The 15,507-nt window shown below is 36.9% G+C and overlaps 1 protein-coding gene across 1 annotated transcript; it reads left to right on the forward strand.

Moving 5' to 3' along the window:
- The first annotated feature begins 926 nt into the window (after positions 1–926).
- On the forward strand, positions 927–15,507 carry si:ch211-165g14.1 (transcription factor 20). Its single transcript, XM_051104150.1, has 6 exons — positions 927–1,117; positions 2,923–4,815; positions 8,412–8,505; positions 11,882–11,931; positions 12,106–12,180; positions 14,917–15,507. Exons 2-5 carry the CDS (start codon positions 3,811–3,813, stop codon positions 12,148–12,150), a joined length of 1,194 nt encoding a protein of 397 aa, XP_050960107.1. The 5' UTR covers positions 927–1,117; positions 2,923–3,810; the 3' UTR covers positions 12,151–12,180; positions 14,917–15,507.

Consider the following 15,507-nt stretch of genomic DNA (forward strand, 5'->3'; position numbering starts at 1 on the left):
CCCGAATGAGTCTGAGCTGTGTAATAATTTAATTTAAAGCGCAGCCACCACAAATTCAGACTTTTTTTTAACTTATTTTTCGGGGGCTTTTTATGCCTTTTATTGTGATAGGACAGTAGAGAGATGACAGGAAACAGATGGGAAGAGAGAGGGGAGCGGGATCGGCAAAGGACCTCGAGACGGGAATCGAACTCGGGTCACCGTGAGCGCAGTTGCGCTGTATGTCATAACAAGATCATAACATAAATAACATCATAACAAGAAATAGTTTAATAGCTATGATACTGGGTTTGAAATCAAATGTTTGCATAGTTATGACAGAAAACACTAGCTTCTAACAATGCCTTGGAAAAAACGATCTTAAAAAATAAAGTTTATGCATAAACCCAAACAGGAAATAAAACAGTTATCAAATAAGCATGTGTCCTATTCTGTGTCCTCCTGAAACATCTGTGTCTCATTTTAGAGCAGCCAATGCAATTTATGAAAGAAGTCAATTAAATCTGTTTATGTAACCCCCTTTGTAATCACTGGCATTTTTCTAAAAATAACTGTAATTTAATTACATATTTTTTCTCAGTAACTGTAACTAATTACAATTACATTTATTTTGTAATTAAATTACGTAATTCCGTTACATGTAACTAGTTACTCCCCAACACTGTATATATATCTCATAATATTAATGGTAAAATGTGACCTGAACAGTGTTTTGTGATCCTCACACATTGTATATTAGCTACTTTTCTTAGTTCTTTAAAATGTAATTTTAAATGTTGATATTTTGTATTGTAGCTATATTTTTTACTTTCCATTATATGCTCTTGTTTTTGTGGAAATATGTCTCGTGATTTAGGCCTGCTCAAAACATTATAAACTGAACATTTCGCTTTTATTTTGAAAACAGCTCTATTGTGTGGCGTGTTCCGGTCGCCATGTTTAGCCGGATTCACACAGTTAAATAGAGCAACTGCCTTGTTCAGCTTTCGCCAGTAGTTTTACTCTTTTATATGATTAATCCGTATGTGTTTTAGACCAAATTAATTTTTAAAAGTACCCGTGCCTTTGATAATATGCTCAGTAAGTCTGGGTAGTAAAGGGACGCGTTATTTGTCTGGTAAGTGTGTAGTAGTGTTGCACTGACACCTGGTTAGCGTTAGCTTGTGTGCAGTGAGTCAGCCTCTGACTTCATCAATACCAATCAATACATCGATCACAACATGGCGCACTACAACTTTTAAAATCAATAGAAACAATATGATCAGGGATTATTGTGCCTCGTATTAATTAAAATGTGCTTATAGAAATACTTTGCTCCTCTGTTGTGGGTTTGTGTGTTAATAATCATGATGTTGCTGTGTCAGTCTGCATTGATGCGTTTGCTTTCAGATTCACTTTGAGAACATGATCAGGAGATTTATTTATTTATTTATGTATGTATTTATTTATTTATTGTTATACCTGTAATACTTTATAAATTAACTTACTATTATAAGTTTACTTTCTGCTTAAATATTGAAAACCTGTCAACCTAACCAAACCATATTAAAGTTCTGTAAGAAATTATATATATTTTTTTACTTAGTATGAATTAGTGTTTAGCATGATGTATAACCAGTTTACAGTTGTTTTATTTATTTAATTTGCATTACAGTGATATGGATGTAAAATTGTTAAAATTTTAATCAAAATCTTTTTAAATAATAGTTAAATGTATGTCATGTTTCTGTTGTATTGCCTTCAATTTATATATTTTTTATATTTAATTTAATTTAATTTAATTTAATTGTCTACACTTTAGTCAGTGTTGGCCAGGTTATTAACTCTTGAATTTGATATTGGTTTATTGGTTGATATTTTACAATGTTGATTTTTTTTTTTTTTTTTTTTTTTTTTTGGTAATAACATCATAACCCAGGCTGTTAAGTCTTAAATGTGATATTATTATTATTATTATTATTATTACTATTATTACTATTATTATTACTTTAGTCCATGTTAAACAGGTTATTTATTTATTTCAGTGATTATTTTTTTCTTATTAGCATATTGTAATAATCTAGACTGTTAGCTCCTAAATATTATTATTATTATTATTATTATTATAACTTTAGTCCATGTTGGCCAGGTTATTAACTCCTGCTATTTATATATATATATATATATATATATTGTTTTTGTTTTTGTTTGTTTTTTTTCCATTTACTTCTGTGTTGTTGTTTTTTTTTTCTTATTAACATTATTAAAAATCCAGACTGTTAACTCTTAAATGTGATTTTATTATTATTGTTATTATTAAACTTTAGTCATATTGGCCAGGTTATTAACTCCTACTATTTATTTATTTACTTAATTACTTACTTACTTACTTGCTTCCATTTATTTCAGTGTTGATTTTTTTTATTTATTTATTTTTTTTTATTAACATATTGTAAAAATCCAGACAGTTAACTCCTAAATGTGATTATTATTATCATTATTATTATTTTAGTGTATGTTGGCCAGGTTATTAACTTCTAATTTTGCTGTTTGTTTATTTATTTATTTATGAATTAATTATTTTTATTACAGTTTTTATTAACATATTGTGTAAAAAACAAACAAACAAAAAAGGTTGTCAATTTCTAAATGTGATTGTTATAATTATTAATGTTATTGTACAGGTAATTAACTTTAAAATGGAGTAAATTTGATATTAGTAGTAGTATTTAGTTTATTTTCACTCTTGTACTATGTTGATTTGTTCTTTATAACACATTGTGACACACCCAGTCCTGGGCTGTGTTTCCCAAAAGCATCGTAAGCTTAAGTTGATCGTAGCTCCACTGGTTTCAAATGGGTCTATGATGTACTTAAGCTTACAGTGCTTTTGGGAAACGCAGCCCAGGTTATTGACGCCTAAATTTGCTTGATTTCTTTCAGTTATGGACCCTCTTAACCAGGTCGATGTCATGCACCTTCAGGAGTCTCGTTCCTCTGCTCTGGATCTGTCCGTGGGTTGCAGACAGAGTCCTTTAAAGACAAACCCCATGGAGGCTTTGGATCTAGTGAAAAAGCCCAGCTGGTGTGGCATTACCTCAGGGAGCAAAAGCGTTAACATGTCTGAGTCTCGGTACATCACTCGGCCCAGCAAACCGAAGTCGCCGGACCAACCAGGATCGAAGCATCATGGGACAAGGACTTGCGGCTCGTCATCCCACGGCCCCTACTCTATACCTTTACCCCTAATCAATGGCTTGCCATCTGTGGCTCAAATACTGTCCCAATGTCCACCAACAGACCAAGAGTTTACAGATGACAGTGATTACAGTGTTGAAATGGAAATGGACGATGTCACATGTCACAAAAAAACAAATTCTGTGTTAGAAAACAGCACACTGGGAGGTAGGAGAGCACGTAATGTATTAGAGACGCATCCACAACACATTCTGACCAGTTGTGGTGAAACATACTTGAGTGACACAGGCGTGTCACAAATTAAGGGCTCATCTTGTTTACCTCAGGACACCAGCGCTGCTGCATACACACTACACTCCACCAGCTCAGCAGTTGAGCAAACTGCCATCGAAACGCTCGCATCCGAATGTACCGGCGCTAAAAAAACATCTCCATGCTCCATCGAATACATTTCTAGTGAAGATGACAGTGACATCGTTGAGGTGCCTGTTAGCACCTCCAGATGCAAGACGCCTCCAAACTGCCGTTCCCGAACTGTAAGCGTTATAGTTAATGAGAGAAGTCATGGAAGACTAAGAAATTCCTCCGTAAAGCAAGAAGTTGAAATGGACTGCTCTCCCAAAAATGTGAACAATGTCTATGCCATGGATGAACCTGGTTTTGAAGCCCATGGCGGTAGGACTGGCTCCGAATCCAAGTCGTTGCTCTCATGGATGGAGTCGGTCTGCATTCCCATATCTCCAGAAGACAGCGATCAAGACATGCATGCTGATTTTCCAAAAAACTTCCCATCTACCTCAGATGCAGAAAACACAAGCATCTTCAAGTCTCCACAGAGTGGGGCTTCGTCAACATCAAGCCGTCCGCGAAAAACTCCAGCATCGAAGAGTAGGAAACAGGCGAAGCCGAGGCCCAAACAAAGAGCCAAACCTAAGAAGCCCGCTAAGCGGGCGAAAGCGCCAACGGCTAGCAAATCGGCAACAAGCACCGCAAAGAGAAGACGCAGAAAACCTCGCTCGTCTGGACCTTCATCCATGTTTTTCACCTCAAGAGCCGGAGATCAAACTAAAATATGCAAACCACAAAGAAGACAAGAAGGACGCCAGGCCGGACAGCTTCGCCCCGTACATTCACATGGAGTTATCATCCTGCACAATCGTCAATTTTCGGGAAGAGGATGTTTATTCGACAAAGAAAGGCTCGCAGCAGGTGGTCTCGGGGGTCATCCCAAAGACGTCCTGTTTGCAGCTTGGCCGCGTCGGCTCTGACGCCAGGTTGCAGGTCAAGCATTTCTGCTGCTTGTGTGGAAGGACGGGCAATGTTGAAGGCCTCGGGGATTTGCATGGGCCGTACCGCTCCAGTGGAGTTCAGCCCGTCTGTAAATCTGACAGCAGTCCTGCTGTCCAAAAGCAGGAACTGGACTGCAGCGATTTAGACTCGGTTTATAGTTTAGAGGATGGGGCATCCCAGTCTGTCAAACGGCAGAGGAAGGAGAACTGCTCGGAGGGCGTTGAGGAGTCTAGGGTGTGTAGTGAGCACTGGATACATGAGGACTGTAGCATCTGGACTGCCGGCATCTTTTTGGTTAAAGGGAAACTCTACGGATTGGAGGAAGCCATTCGGCTTGCGCAGGAAACAGTAAGTCTTTTTCTGTCCTTGTCAAAGTGAAAGTAATGCATTGTGACATTGTTTCAGTATTTCAACAATAAACACTAGCGTTCAAAAGTTAGGGGTCATTACATTTTTTTTCTTTAAAGAAATTATTCTTCAAATTAATTAAAATAACATTAAATTTAAATTTATTTATCAAGGAAGAAGTGAACTTGATAAAAAGTGACCGTAAAGACTTTTATTGTTAGTAAAGATTCCTAGTTTTAATAAATGCTGACTGTTTTTAACTGTTTATTCATTATTGAATCTTAGAAAAAGTATCACAGCTTCCGCAAAAATATTAAGCAGCACAACTGTTTTAAACATTGATAATATATCAGGTCGATTTCTGAAGGGTCATGTGACACTGAAGACTGGAGTAATGATGCTGAAAATGTAGCTTCGATCACAGGAATGTTATATTTTAAAGTGTATTAAAAGCATTATTTAAAATTGTAATAATTAGGGCTGTCAGTTTAACGCGTTAACTTAATTCGTTAAGAAAAAACGTGATTAAAATATTTTAATAAGTTAATGCACTGGTCCCGCCCCCAGATCTGTACATCATATTATTGACTGTTGACAGATATGATGCAGGGCAACAAACTCCATAAATGCAGTTGTGCCCTAAAATTCAAGATATTGGGGCAAAAATGCTCCTGTATGAGTTATTTTATATTTATATGTATCACATATCACACAGTATCACACAGGCAGCAAGAGCAATATAACATGAATGCTGGTTTTGTCCTGATCTATCATGAGCTAAAATGTGATTTTATGCAACAGTTCAATAAGTAAGAAGTTTGGTATTGTTTTAAACAATATTATGTGTTTTTGCTCAATTTTTGCAGAGAACATATTACCCTTAGCCACAGCAGAACGTCTCAGAGCAACACAGTGGTGTTTAGTTTCTGAATGAATCTGTGTTTGAACAAATGGCATGAACCAGTGATTCAAAAGCCCATTCATAAAGAGAACCATTTGCTTCATTTCTGTATGAATCAGCCATTTGAACAAATCAAATTAATGAGTGAATGACTCATAAAGACATTTAAGTTTCTTATTTAGAGTATCATTTAATAAAAAAAATGTGTGTGTATGTGTGTGTGTATATATATATATATATATATATATATATATATATATATATATATATATATATATATACAGTGAGGTCAATAAGTATTTGATCACCCTGTGATTTTGCAAGTTCTCTTACTTAGAAATCATGGAGGGGTCTACAATTTTCAGCATAGGTGCATTTCCACTGTGAGAGACAGAATCTAAAAACAAAAATCCGGAAATCACATTGTATGATTTTTTAACAATTTATTTGTGAATTACTGTGTCAAATAAGTATTTGATCACTTGAGTCAAAAAATTTTTAATATTTGGTACAGAAGCCTTTGTTAACAATTACAGAGGTCAAACGGTTCCTGTAGTTCTTCACCAGGTTTGCACACACTGCAGGAGGGATTTTGGCCCACTCCTCCATACAGATCTTCTCTAGATCTGTCAGGTGTCGGGGCTGTCGCTGAGCAACACGGAGTTTCAGCTCCCTCCAAAGATTTTCTATTGGATTTAGGTCTGGAGACTGGCTAGGCCACTCCAGAACTTTGATATGCTTCTTACGGAGCCACTCTTTGGTTTTCCTGGCTGTGTGCTTTGGGTCATTGTCATGTTGGAAGACCCAGCCACGACCCATCTTTAATGCTCTGACTGAGGGAAGGAGGTTTTTTCCCAATAAGTCACAATACATGGCCCCGTTCATCCTCTCCTTAATACAGTGCAGTCGTCCTGTCCCCTGTGCAGAAAAACACCCCCAGAGCATGATGCTTCCAGCCCCATGCTTCACTGTAGGTATGGTATTATTGGGATGATACTCATCATTCTTTTTCCTCCAAACACGGCGAATGGAGTTAAGACCAAAAAGTTCTATTTTGGTCTCATCTGACCACAGGACTTTCTCCCATGACTCCTCTGGATCATCCAGATGGTCCCTGGCAAACTTCAGACGGGCCTGGACATGGGCTGACTTAAGCAGGGGAACCTTCCGTGCGATGCAAGATTTTAAACCATGATGTCTTAGTGTATTACTGATAGTAGCCTTGGAAACGATGGTCCCAGCTCTCTTCACGGCATTGACCAGCTCCTCCCGTGTAGTTCTGGGCTGATTCTTCACCATTCTTAGCATCGTTGATACCCCACGAGGAGAGATCTTCCGTGGGGCCCCAGTCCGAGGGACATTGACAGTCATCATTAGCCTCTTCCATTTTCTGACAATTGCTCCAACAGTTGTTCTTTTTTCACCAAGCTGCTTGGCAATTGCCCCGTAGCCCTTTCCAGCTTTGTGAAGGTCTACAATTTTGTCTCTTGTGTCTTTTGACAGCTCTTTGGTTTTGCCCATGTTGCTACTTAGACTTTGGCTGATTGTGGGGTGCACGGGTGTCTTTATGACAGCTAACGACCTCAAACAGGTGCTACTAATTTAGAATCATTAGCAGAGTGTAGCTGGACTATTTAAAAGCTAAATAACAGGTCTTTGAGGGTCAGAAATCTGGCTGATAAGCAAGTGATCAAATACTTATTTGACACAGTAATTCACAAATAAATTGTTAAAAAATCATACAATGTGATTTCCGGATTTTTGTTGTTAGATTCTGTCTCTCACAGTGGAAATGCACCTATGCTGAAAATTGTAGACCCCTCCATGATTTCTAAGTAAGAGAACTTGCAAAATCACAGGGTGATCAAATACTTATTGACCTCACTGTATATATATATAATATATACATTCAGTGGAAGTCATTGTATATGTATATATTATTATATATATATATATATATATATTATATATATATATACACATTATATATATTATATATATAACATTAAAGGGGTAGTTCACCAAAAAAAAAAAAAAAAAGTCATAATTTGTGTCATCATTTACTCAGCCTCATGTCGTTTCAAACCTTTCCTATGTGGAGCATAAAAGAAGACTGTTGGTAACAAGGCTGTTTTGGTTACAATGACTTCCACTGAATGAACAAAAAATACTGAGATTTTTCAAATCATCATCTTTTATGTTCAATAGTTTGGGCCGTTGCAGCCTAAATGTTGATTAAATAAATTGATTTAAATTGATTAAATGTAAATTTTATGTTGAATCAAATAAAATATTTCTTTTTAAAGCTACAATTTATAATGTCTACTTGCTATTTTCTCATTTAATAGACAAATAGCTTTAAATAATCTTTGGTGGGTATTTTCACAGTAAAATTTATTTTGCCATTTAATTAGATTAATCGAAACATCATGTAGTTAATTAGACTGACAGCCTTAGTAATAATACTTTATTTCTTTGTTTTCGATCAAATAAATGCAGCTTAAGAGACTTCTTTAAAAAAAAAACAAAACAAAAAAAAAAACACAATACATAATACATAATAAAACTCTTACCGATCCAAAACTTTTGAATATGTGTGTGTGTGTTTGTAAATTAAAACTATTGTCTAACCTTGGCTAACACGGTCTCTGAATCTTCTGGATCTGTAAAGTGCTGTTGTGTTTTGTTGTTACAGGTGTGTTCATTCTGTCACAGGGTCGGTGCCACATTGGGATGTTTCTTCAAAGATTGCCCCAATAAGTACCATTTCCCCTGTGCCCTGCAGTCAGGTAAAGGTTGTCAGTGATGCCATACAGACTGAAAAAAAAAAATAATGCAATGTACATTGTACAAAACTACAATGTCAGTTTGGCTGAACTGATGGTTCTTCTGAAAGGAAAAAAAAAAGATAATTGTTTCAATGCATTTCAGGGCTGCATCCAAAGGCTTAGTCATCTGGCTTGTTGTCTTCCTGCCTTTTTAGGCAAAGTTATCTCACAAAATTGATTTTGAACAGACTTTTGAGGCAGCATAGCAGTCTGATGATCTGCAATAAAATAGAGAACACTTGCGAATATTTAATTACTACAATGCTAATTTTAACTGGCCACCAGTAGCAACTTTGAGATAGTATTTTATTTTGTAGCTCAGTTGTGATGAAAACAAAAGCACAGAATTGTGGGATATCATAGGCAGCAGCTGATATGCTGCCTTCAAAAATGATCAGATGAAGGATTCTCAGTAGAAACGATCACTGGATTTGAATGTGTCTTGTTGTCTTCTAGTGTTGCCAAGTCCAAGGTTTTCCTGCGAAATTGGGCTACTTTAACACTGTTGCCGCGGGTGATTTTTCACGTGCACGGGTTGAAGTGACACCAGTAACATGATATTTGTCCCCTTGGAATGCAATTTTATCAGAGGAACCCCACCAATAACGTGTATTTTACCCTGTGGAGCACGATTTTTAATGTGGGACCCTTGAAATTCGATTGCGCTAGTTTTGAGTCTCAATTGGGTGGAAAACCGGGCAACCTTGTTACCTTCTTACCCCCATATCCACCTTATTGTTTAATGCGAAAGTAAGCTCTTTTCTGTGGGTGTGTGGATGACTTTCAATTGATTAGCCACTATACACTGTCCTCCAAAAGTTTGGGAACGCCCTAGAAAAGTGGGGTTTTGGACAATATTGGCATGAATCCTTTTTAATTTGTGATAATTTTGCACTGATAAGGGACAACACAAACTACAAAAACATATTTTATTACATAAACAGTTTATACATAGAGAAAACTTACATTTCCAATTCATCAATAGCAATTCCAATATCCACCATTAGCAGCTATTACAGCTTTGCATAATCTGGGCCTAAATTCATTGTATTCTAAATTTAACTGGCACATACCAGTTACAGTTGGCCACTTATGTTAGATTCACATATAATACACTCACCCTCTTGTCATCCAAGATGTTCATGTCTTTCTTTCGTCAGTCGTAAAGAAATAATGTTTTTTGAGGAAAACATTTCAGGATTTTTCTCCATATAATGGACTGATATGGTGCCCCGATTTTGAACTTCCAAAATGCAGTTTAAATGCGGCTTCAAACGATCCCAAATGCTGTTGTAAACAATCCCAGCAGAGAAAGAAGCGTCTTATCTAGCGAAACGATTGGTTATTTTCATTGTAAAAATACAATTTAAATACTTTTTAAACTCAAATGCTCGTCTTGCCTTTCTCTCCCTGAACTCTGTGTATTCTGGTTCAGACAGTTAGGGTATGTCGAAAAACTCCAATCGTATTTTCTCCCTCAACTTCAAAAATCATTTTAAAATCATCCTACATCACTGCAGAAGTTCTGACACAGTCTTTGCAAAGTGAACATGTAAAGAAGATCAAATATTGTCAACAAACAAGGTAAAACAGCGATATAGGACGATTTTGAAGTTGAGGGAGAACATGAGATGGGAGTTTTTTCGACATACACAAACTGTCATGAACCAAAACAAAAACAGAGTTCAGGCAGAGTAAGACCAGACAAGCATTTGAGATTAAAAATTATTATTATTATAGTATTATTTTTATTAAAATAACAGATCATTTCACTAGATACTACCCTTCTTCCTCGGCTGGGATCGTTTACAACCACATTTGGGATTGTTTGAAGCTGCATTTAAACTGCATTTTGGAAGTTCAAAATCGGGGCACCATATCAGTCCATTATATGGAGAAAAATTCTGAAATGATTTCCTCAAAAAACATAATTTCTTTACGACTGACGAAAGAAAGACATGAACATCTTGGATGACAAGGGGGTGAGTACATTATATGTGAATCTTTGTTTTGAAAGTGGACTATCATTTAAAATAATAGTGGATATTGCCTGTGGAGGCAGTGTTTTTAAGCTTTCAGACACAGCTAGGTCTCTACTAATGCACTGATGGGACAACCAGGTGTGTTTAATCGAGGCAACATGCATTGTTGGAGGGGCTCCAGAAACTGGGATGAGAACTGCTGTTTGAAGTCATTTCAAAGCAAAATATAAGGGCTTTTCACACTTGAATTAATTAACCTTGGGTCATTGTAAACCCTGTTTATGCTGCTTCATGTTTCACACTTCTCATAATTAACCTGGGGTTAACAATTCATTCTTGGTATTCGTAAGCTGGCGTTTCACACTGTACATTCCTACTATGTACATTCATACTGTTAAGTCTTTGGACTTTTTAGTGGAGTATACACTACCAGTCAAAAGTTTTTGAACTGTAAGAAGTTTCTTCTGCTCACCAAGCCTGCATTTGTTTGATCCAAAGTAGAGCAGAAACAGTAACTTGTTGAAATATCTTTACTATTTAAAATAACTGCTTTCTATTTTAGTATATTTTAAAATGTAATTTATTCATGTGATCAAAGCTGAATTTTTATCATCATTACTTCAGTCACACAATCCTTCAGAAATCATTCTAATGAGTTTCAAAAACATTTATTATTATTTTGAGTTTTTTTTTTTTTAATGAATAGAAAGTTCAGAAGAACAGCATTTATCTGAAATAGAAATCTTTTGTAACATTTCACAATATTATTGCTTTTGCTGTATTTTGGATCAAATAAATGCAGGCTTGGTGAGCAGAAGAGAAATCTTTAAAAAAACAAAAAACATTGAAAATCCTACTGTTCAAAAACTTTTGACTGGTTTTGTTAATGTAAAAGAATAAGAGTAGAGAATAAAACAGTCGCCTCTTTATTCCAGTTCACGTGTTTTCAGTCACCATTTGACATGCACTCAAAAATGAAACAACTGTTTATACAACAAGCACTGTTTCCATGACTGTCTGAAGCACATGAACCTGAGGCATGTGATTGGCTGTCTGTTGCTAAGCATTTAACTAACATTCTAGGCACCACATCATTTAAAAAAAAAGTGTACAAGCTAAACCAGTGCTCAGGAGCAGGGTTTCTTTCTTTTATCTGCAGTTAAGAGTGAGGTTTAGAAAAAAACAAAAAAACGTAACCCTGGGTTAATAGCGTTGTGAAAAGCCCTATTGAGATACTAGCTTTGTGTAAGGCATCAGTTTGTTACCCATTTCTGGCTGTTCTAGAGTTTCTCATCTCTGTTTTGTTGCACTGATGCTTGTGTTTTATCATCATCTGTGCTGTTCTGTCTCCACAGACAGTGCACTCAATGAGGAGAACTTCACGATAAGATGCCCCAAGCACAAGGTGACTCAGTGATATTGTTTTAGCTGGAGTTTCTCAGAAACAATGAGTTTAAGTTATGAAAATGACATGAGTTGCTGCATAATAGACTGCAGTACAGGGTTTCTAAGCTTTATTGTCTTTCTCTTGCATCATCCTCACTGCTGATAGTGATCACTCATGTTTTTGTCTCCTCAGAATAAAACATCCAGAGTGAGCGTTAGCAGACTGAAGAACAGATGACATTTGGGAGGAGCTGATATGTCTTTGAAGGTATTTTACTGCAGTATCTCACTACTCTCAACTTTATTAAGCATTTTTATTTTTATTGCCTTTTATTTCTTTATTTTTTTCCACCTCAAAATCCAAATAATTCAATTATTATTTGCTTAAACAAATTAAAGTGTGTGCAGACCTTATTAGGATCATAAACTTTTTTTTTTTCATTGTGATGTGACCTAGACATGTTCTTGACAGGTTTTGTGTGATTATGTAAGTAGTAATCATAACATTCTAACGTAAATAACAGTATGCAAGTATGATATTTTCATACTTCATAATTAAGCACATTTTCTCCCCAATCAGTGTTAGGTATGTTACTATAAAAAAAAGTAATTCATTACTAGCTACTAATTATATCTTCAATAGTGTAACTAATTTACTGTGCTAATTGCTCTCTCTCTCTCAAAAAAATGGGATTACTTATTACTAATTACAGTCTAAACAGTGGTGGACGAAGTACACAAATCAAGTACACTGATCAAAATTATAAACGGAATACTACTTTTGTTTTTGCCCCCATTTTTCATGAGCTGAACTCAAAGATCTAAGACTTTTTCTATGTACACAAAAGGCCTGTTTCTCTCAAATATTGTTCACAAATCTGTCTAAATCTGTGTTGGTGAGCACTTCTCCTTATGGATAATCCATCCACCTCACAGGTGTGGCACATCAAGATGCTGATTAGACAGCATGATTATTCCACAGGTGTGCCTTAGGTTGGCCACAATAAAAGGCCACTCTAAAATGTGCAGTTTTATCACACAGCACAATGCCACAGATGTCGCAAGTTTTGAGGGAGCGCGCAATTGGCATGCTGACTGCAGGAATGTCCACCAGAGCTGTTGCCTGTGAATTGAATGTTCATTTCTCTACCATAAGCCATCTCCTAAGGCGTTTCAGAGAATTTGGCAGTACATCCAACCGGCCTCACAACCACAGACCACGTGTAACCACACCAGCCCAGGACCTCCACATCCAGCATCTTTACCTCCAAGATCGTCTGAGACCAGCCGCCCGGACAGCTGCTGCAACACTCGGTTTGCATACCCAAACAATTTCTGCACAAACTGTCAGAAATTGTCTCAGGGAAGCTCATCTCTATGCTCGTCGTCCTCCTCGGGGTCTCAACCTGACTGCAGTTCGTCGTCGTAACCGACTTGAGTGGGCAAAATCTTACATTTGATGGCGTCTGCCACTTTGGAGAGGTGTTCTCTTCACGGATGAATCCTGGTTTTCACTGTACAGAGCAGATGGCAGACAGCGTGTATGGCATCGTGTGGGTGAGCGGTTTGCTGATGTCAACGTTGTGGATTGAGTGACCCATGGGCGGTGGGGTTGTGGTATGGGCAGGCGTATGTTATGGACAACGAACACAGGTGCATTTTATTGATGGCATTTTGAATGCACAGAGATACCGTGATGAGATCCTGAGGCCCATTGTTGTGCCATTCATCCACGACCATCACCTCATGTTGCAGCATTATAATGCACGACAATGCAAGAACATCTCATTTCGTGCATGGCCAGCATACTCACTGGACATATCACCCATTGAGCATGTTTGGGATGCTCTGGATCGGCGTATACGACAGCGTGTTCCAGTTCCTGCCAATATCCAGCAACTTCGCACAAACATTGAAGAGGAGTGGACCAACATTCCACAGGCCACAATCAACAACCTGATCAACTCTATGCGAAGGAGATGTGTTGCACTGCGTGAGGCAAATGGTGGTCACACCAGATACTGACTGGTACTGACTCGGCAAAGGAGAAGTGCTCACTAGCACAGATTCAGACAGATTTGTGAACAATATTTGAGAGAAACAGGCCTTTTGTGTACATACAAAAAGTCTTAGATCTTTGAGTTCAGCTCATGAAAAATGGGGTGGTGGTTATAATTTTGGTCAGTGTAAAATGCTGTTTTTTAATATATGTGTTGTTGTTAATGTTATAGTTATTTAGGGCTGTTTGTTTTTACTTTGATTTTGCTCCATTTTCAGCTGGAGCGGCAAGTAATTTTTTTTCAGTGCAGTACTTTAAACGCGCCTCACAACATCGTGCGATTAATCGTGCAGCCCTATTTGCAGTTTGTTTTTTGTTTTTTTTTGTACAAAGCATACAGTTAAAGTAAACATTCAGCTGAACTATGTATATGTATTTTAGACACTTTATTTCTTGTTCCATTTATGGAATAAACATGTCCACTGCTTTGCTGTGACTATGACTAATTTCATAGGCAGTGGAGACAAAAGTACAATTTAAAATCAATCAGAGCTATAGAAATATTCTATAATCTTTACAAATAAAGCTTCATGTTATGAGAAAGCTGCTTTTTATGACCTTTCAGGGCTCCAGACAAAAAAAAAAATCTAGTAAGGAGAAATTGGCTTCTATAAGAAAAAAAAAATAGGTGCCATGTAATTTTTTTAGGTGCCACAAAAATTACATGTTTTATTTTATTCCACTTTATTGGCCTAAGGTTGCAGGCTTGCCTTCCAATGGCTTTGGTATTGGTGTGCCTCCAGGAACAGGGTTGGAAAACACTGACATAAAGAAATAATAACCCTTCTCATTTAAGCCTGACAACCTCTGTTTTTGTTGTGTCAGATGCATTTTTCAGCATTATTGATATACTAATTTCAAACACTAAAGCTGTGTTTTTTTTTTTTTTTTTTTTTTTTTTTTTGGTGTAATGATAATTAATTTTTCTTTGATCTTCCTCCGCAGGTAGACTTGGCCAGACATTCAATGTGGCTGTGGAGTGGATCCCTAATGTGTTTACAGATTGTTCCATTTGATTTAGTGCTTCACATTTTGAGTGTTTACATGTACTCTCAGGCAGTTGAATGTTCGGATGTGCTTTGTCTGTGCTACAGACGGCCGCTGCCTTTTACCTGTCGCTCGAGTGGTACCCTTGGACAATGCTGGATGATTTTCATTGCATTCCTCTGCGTTCTAAACACCCGATGAATTCAACCACTGCAGATTTGTACGTCTCCGTTTCATTGACGTTTACTCAAGGCCAAATATCTCCATCTGCTTCAGGCTGAATCCTGTAAAACCCTTTACAACGTTACGGCAATCTAACCAACAGTGGAGATTTCAAACGAGAGCCTCGTTTCATTGGAAGTAACCATTCAAGCAAAAGTGCTTGATTTTTCTCCTTGATTTTTATTGTTATATGCACTTCAGTGTCTCGTAGTTCATTAAATATATAACACCAATTGTCCATTCTGTAACAGTGATGTCTTTATTACATAAAATTTGAAATGCTGAATGAACTAGTCTCCTCCGGTGGTACCGTATGCACTATTACGT

Source organism: Labeo rohita, unplaced genomic scaffold (genome assembly GCF_022985175.1).
Source record: "Labeo rohita strain BAU-BD-2019 unplaced genomic scaffold, IGBB_LRoh.1.0 scaffold_63, whole genome shotgun sequence".
Lineage (NCBI taxonomy): Eukaryota > Metazoa > Chordata > Actinopteri > Cypriniformes > Cyprinidae > Labeo > Labeo rohita.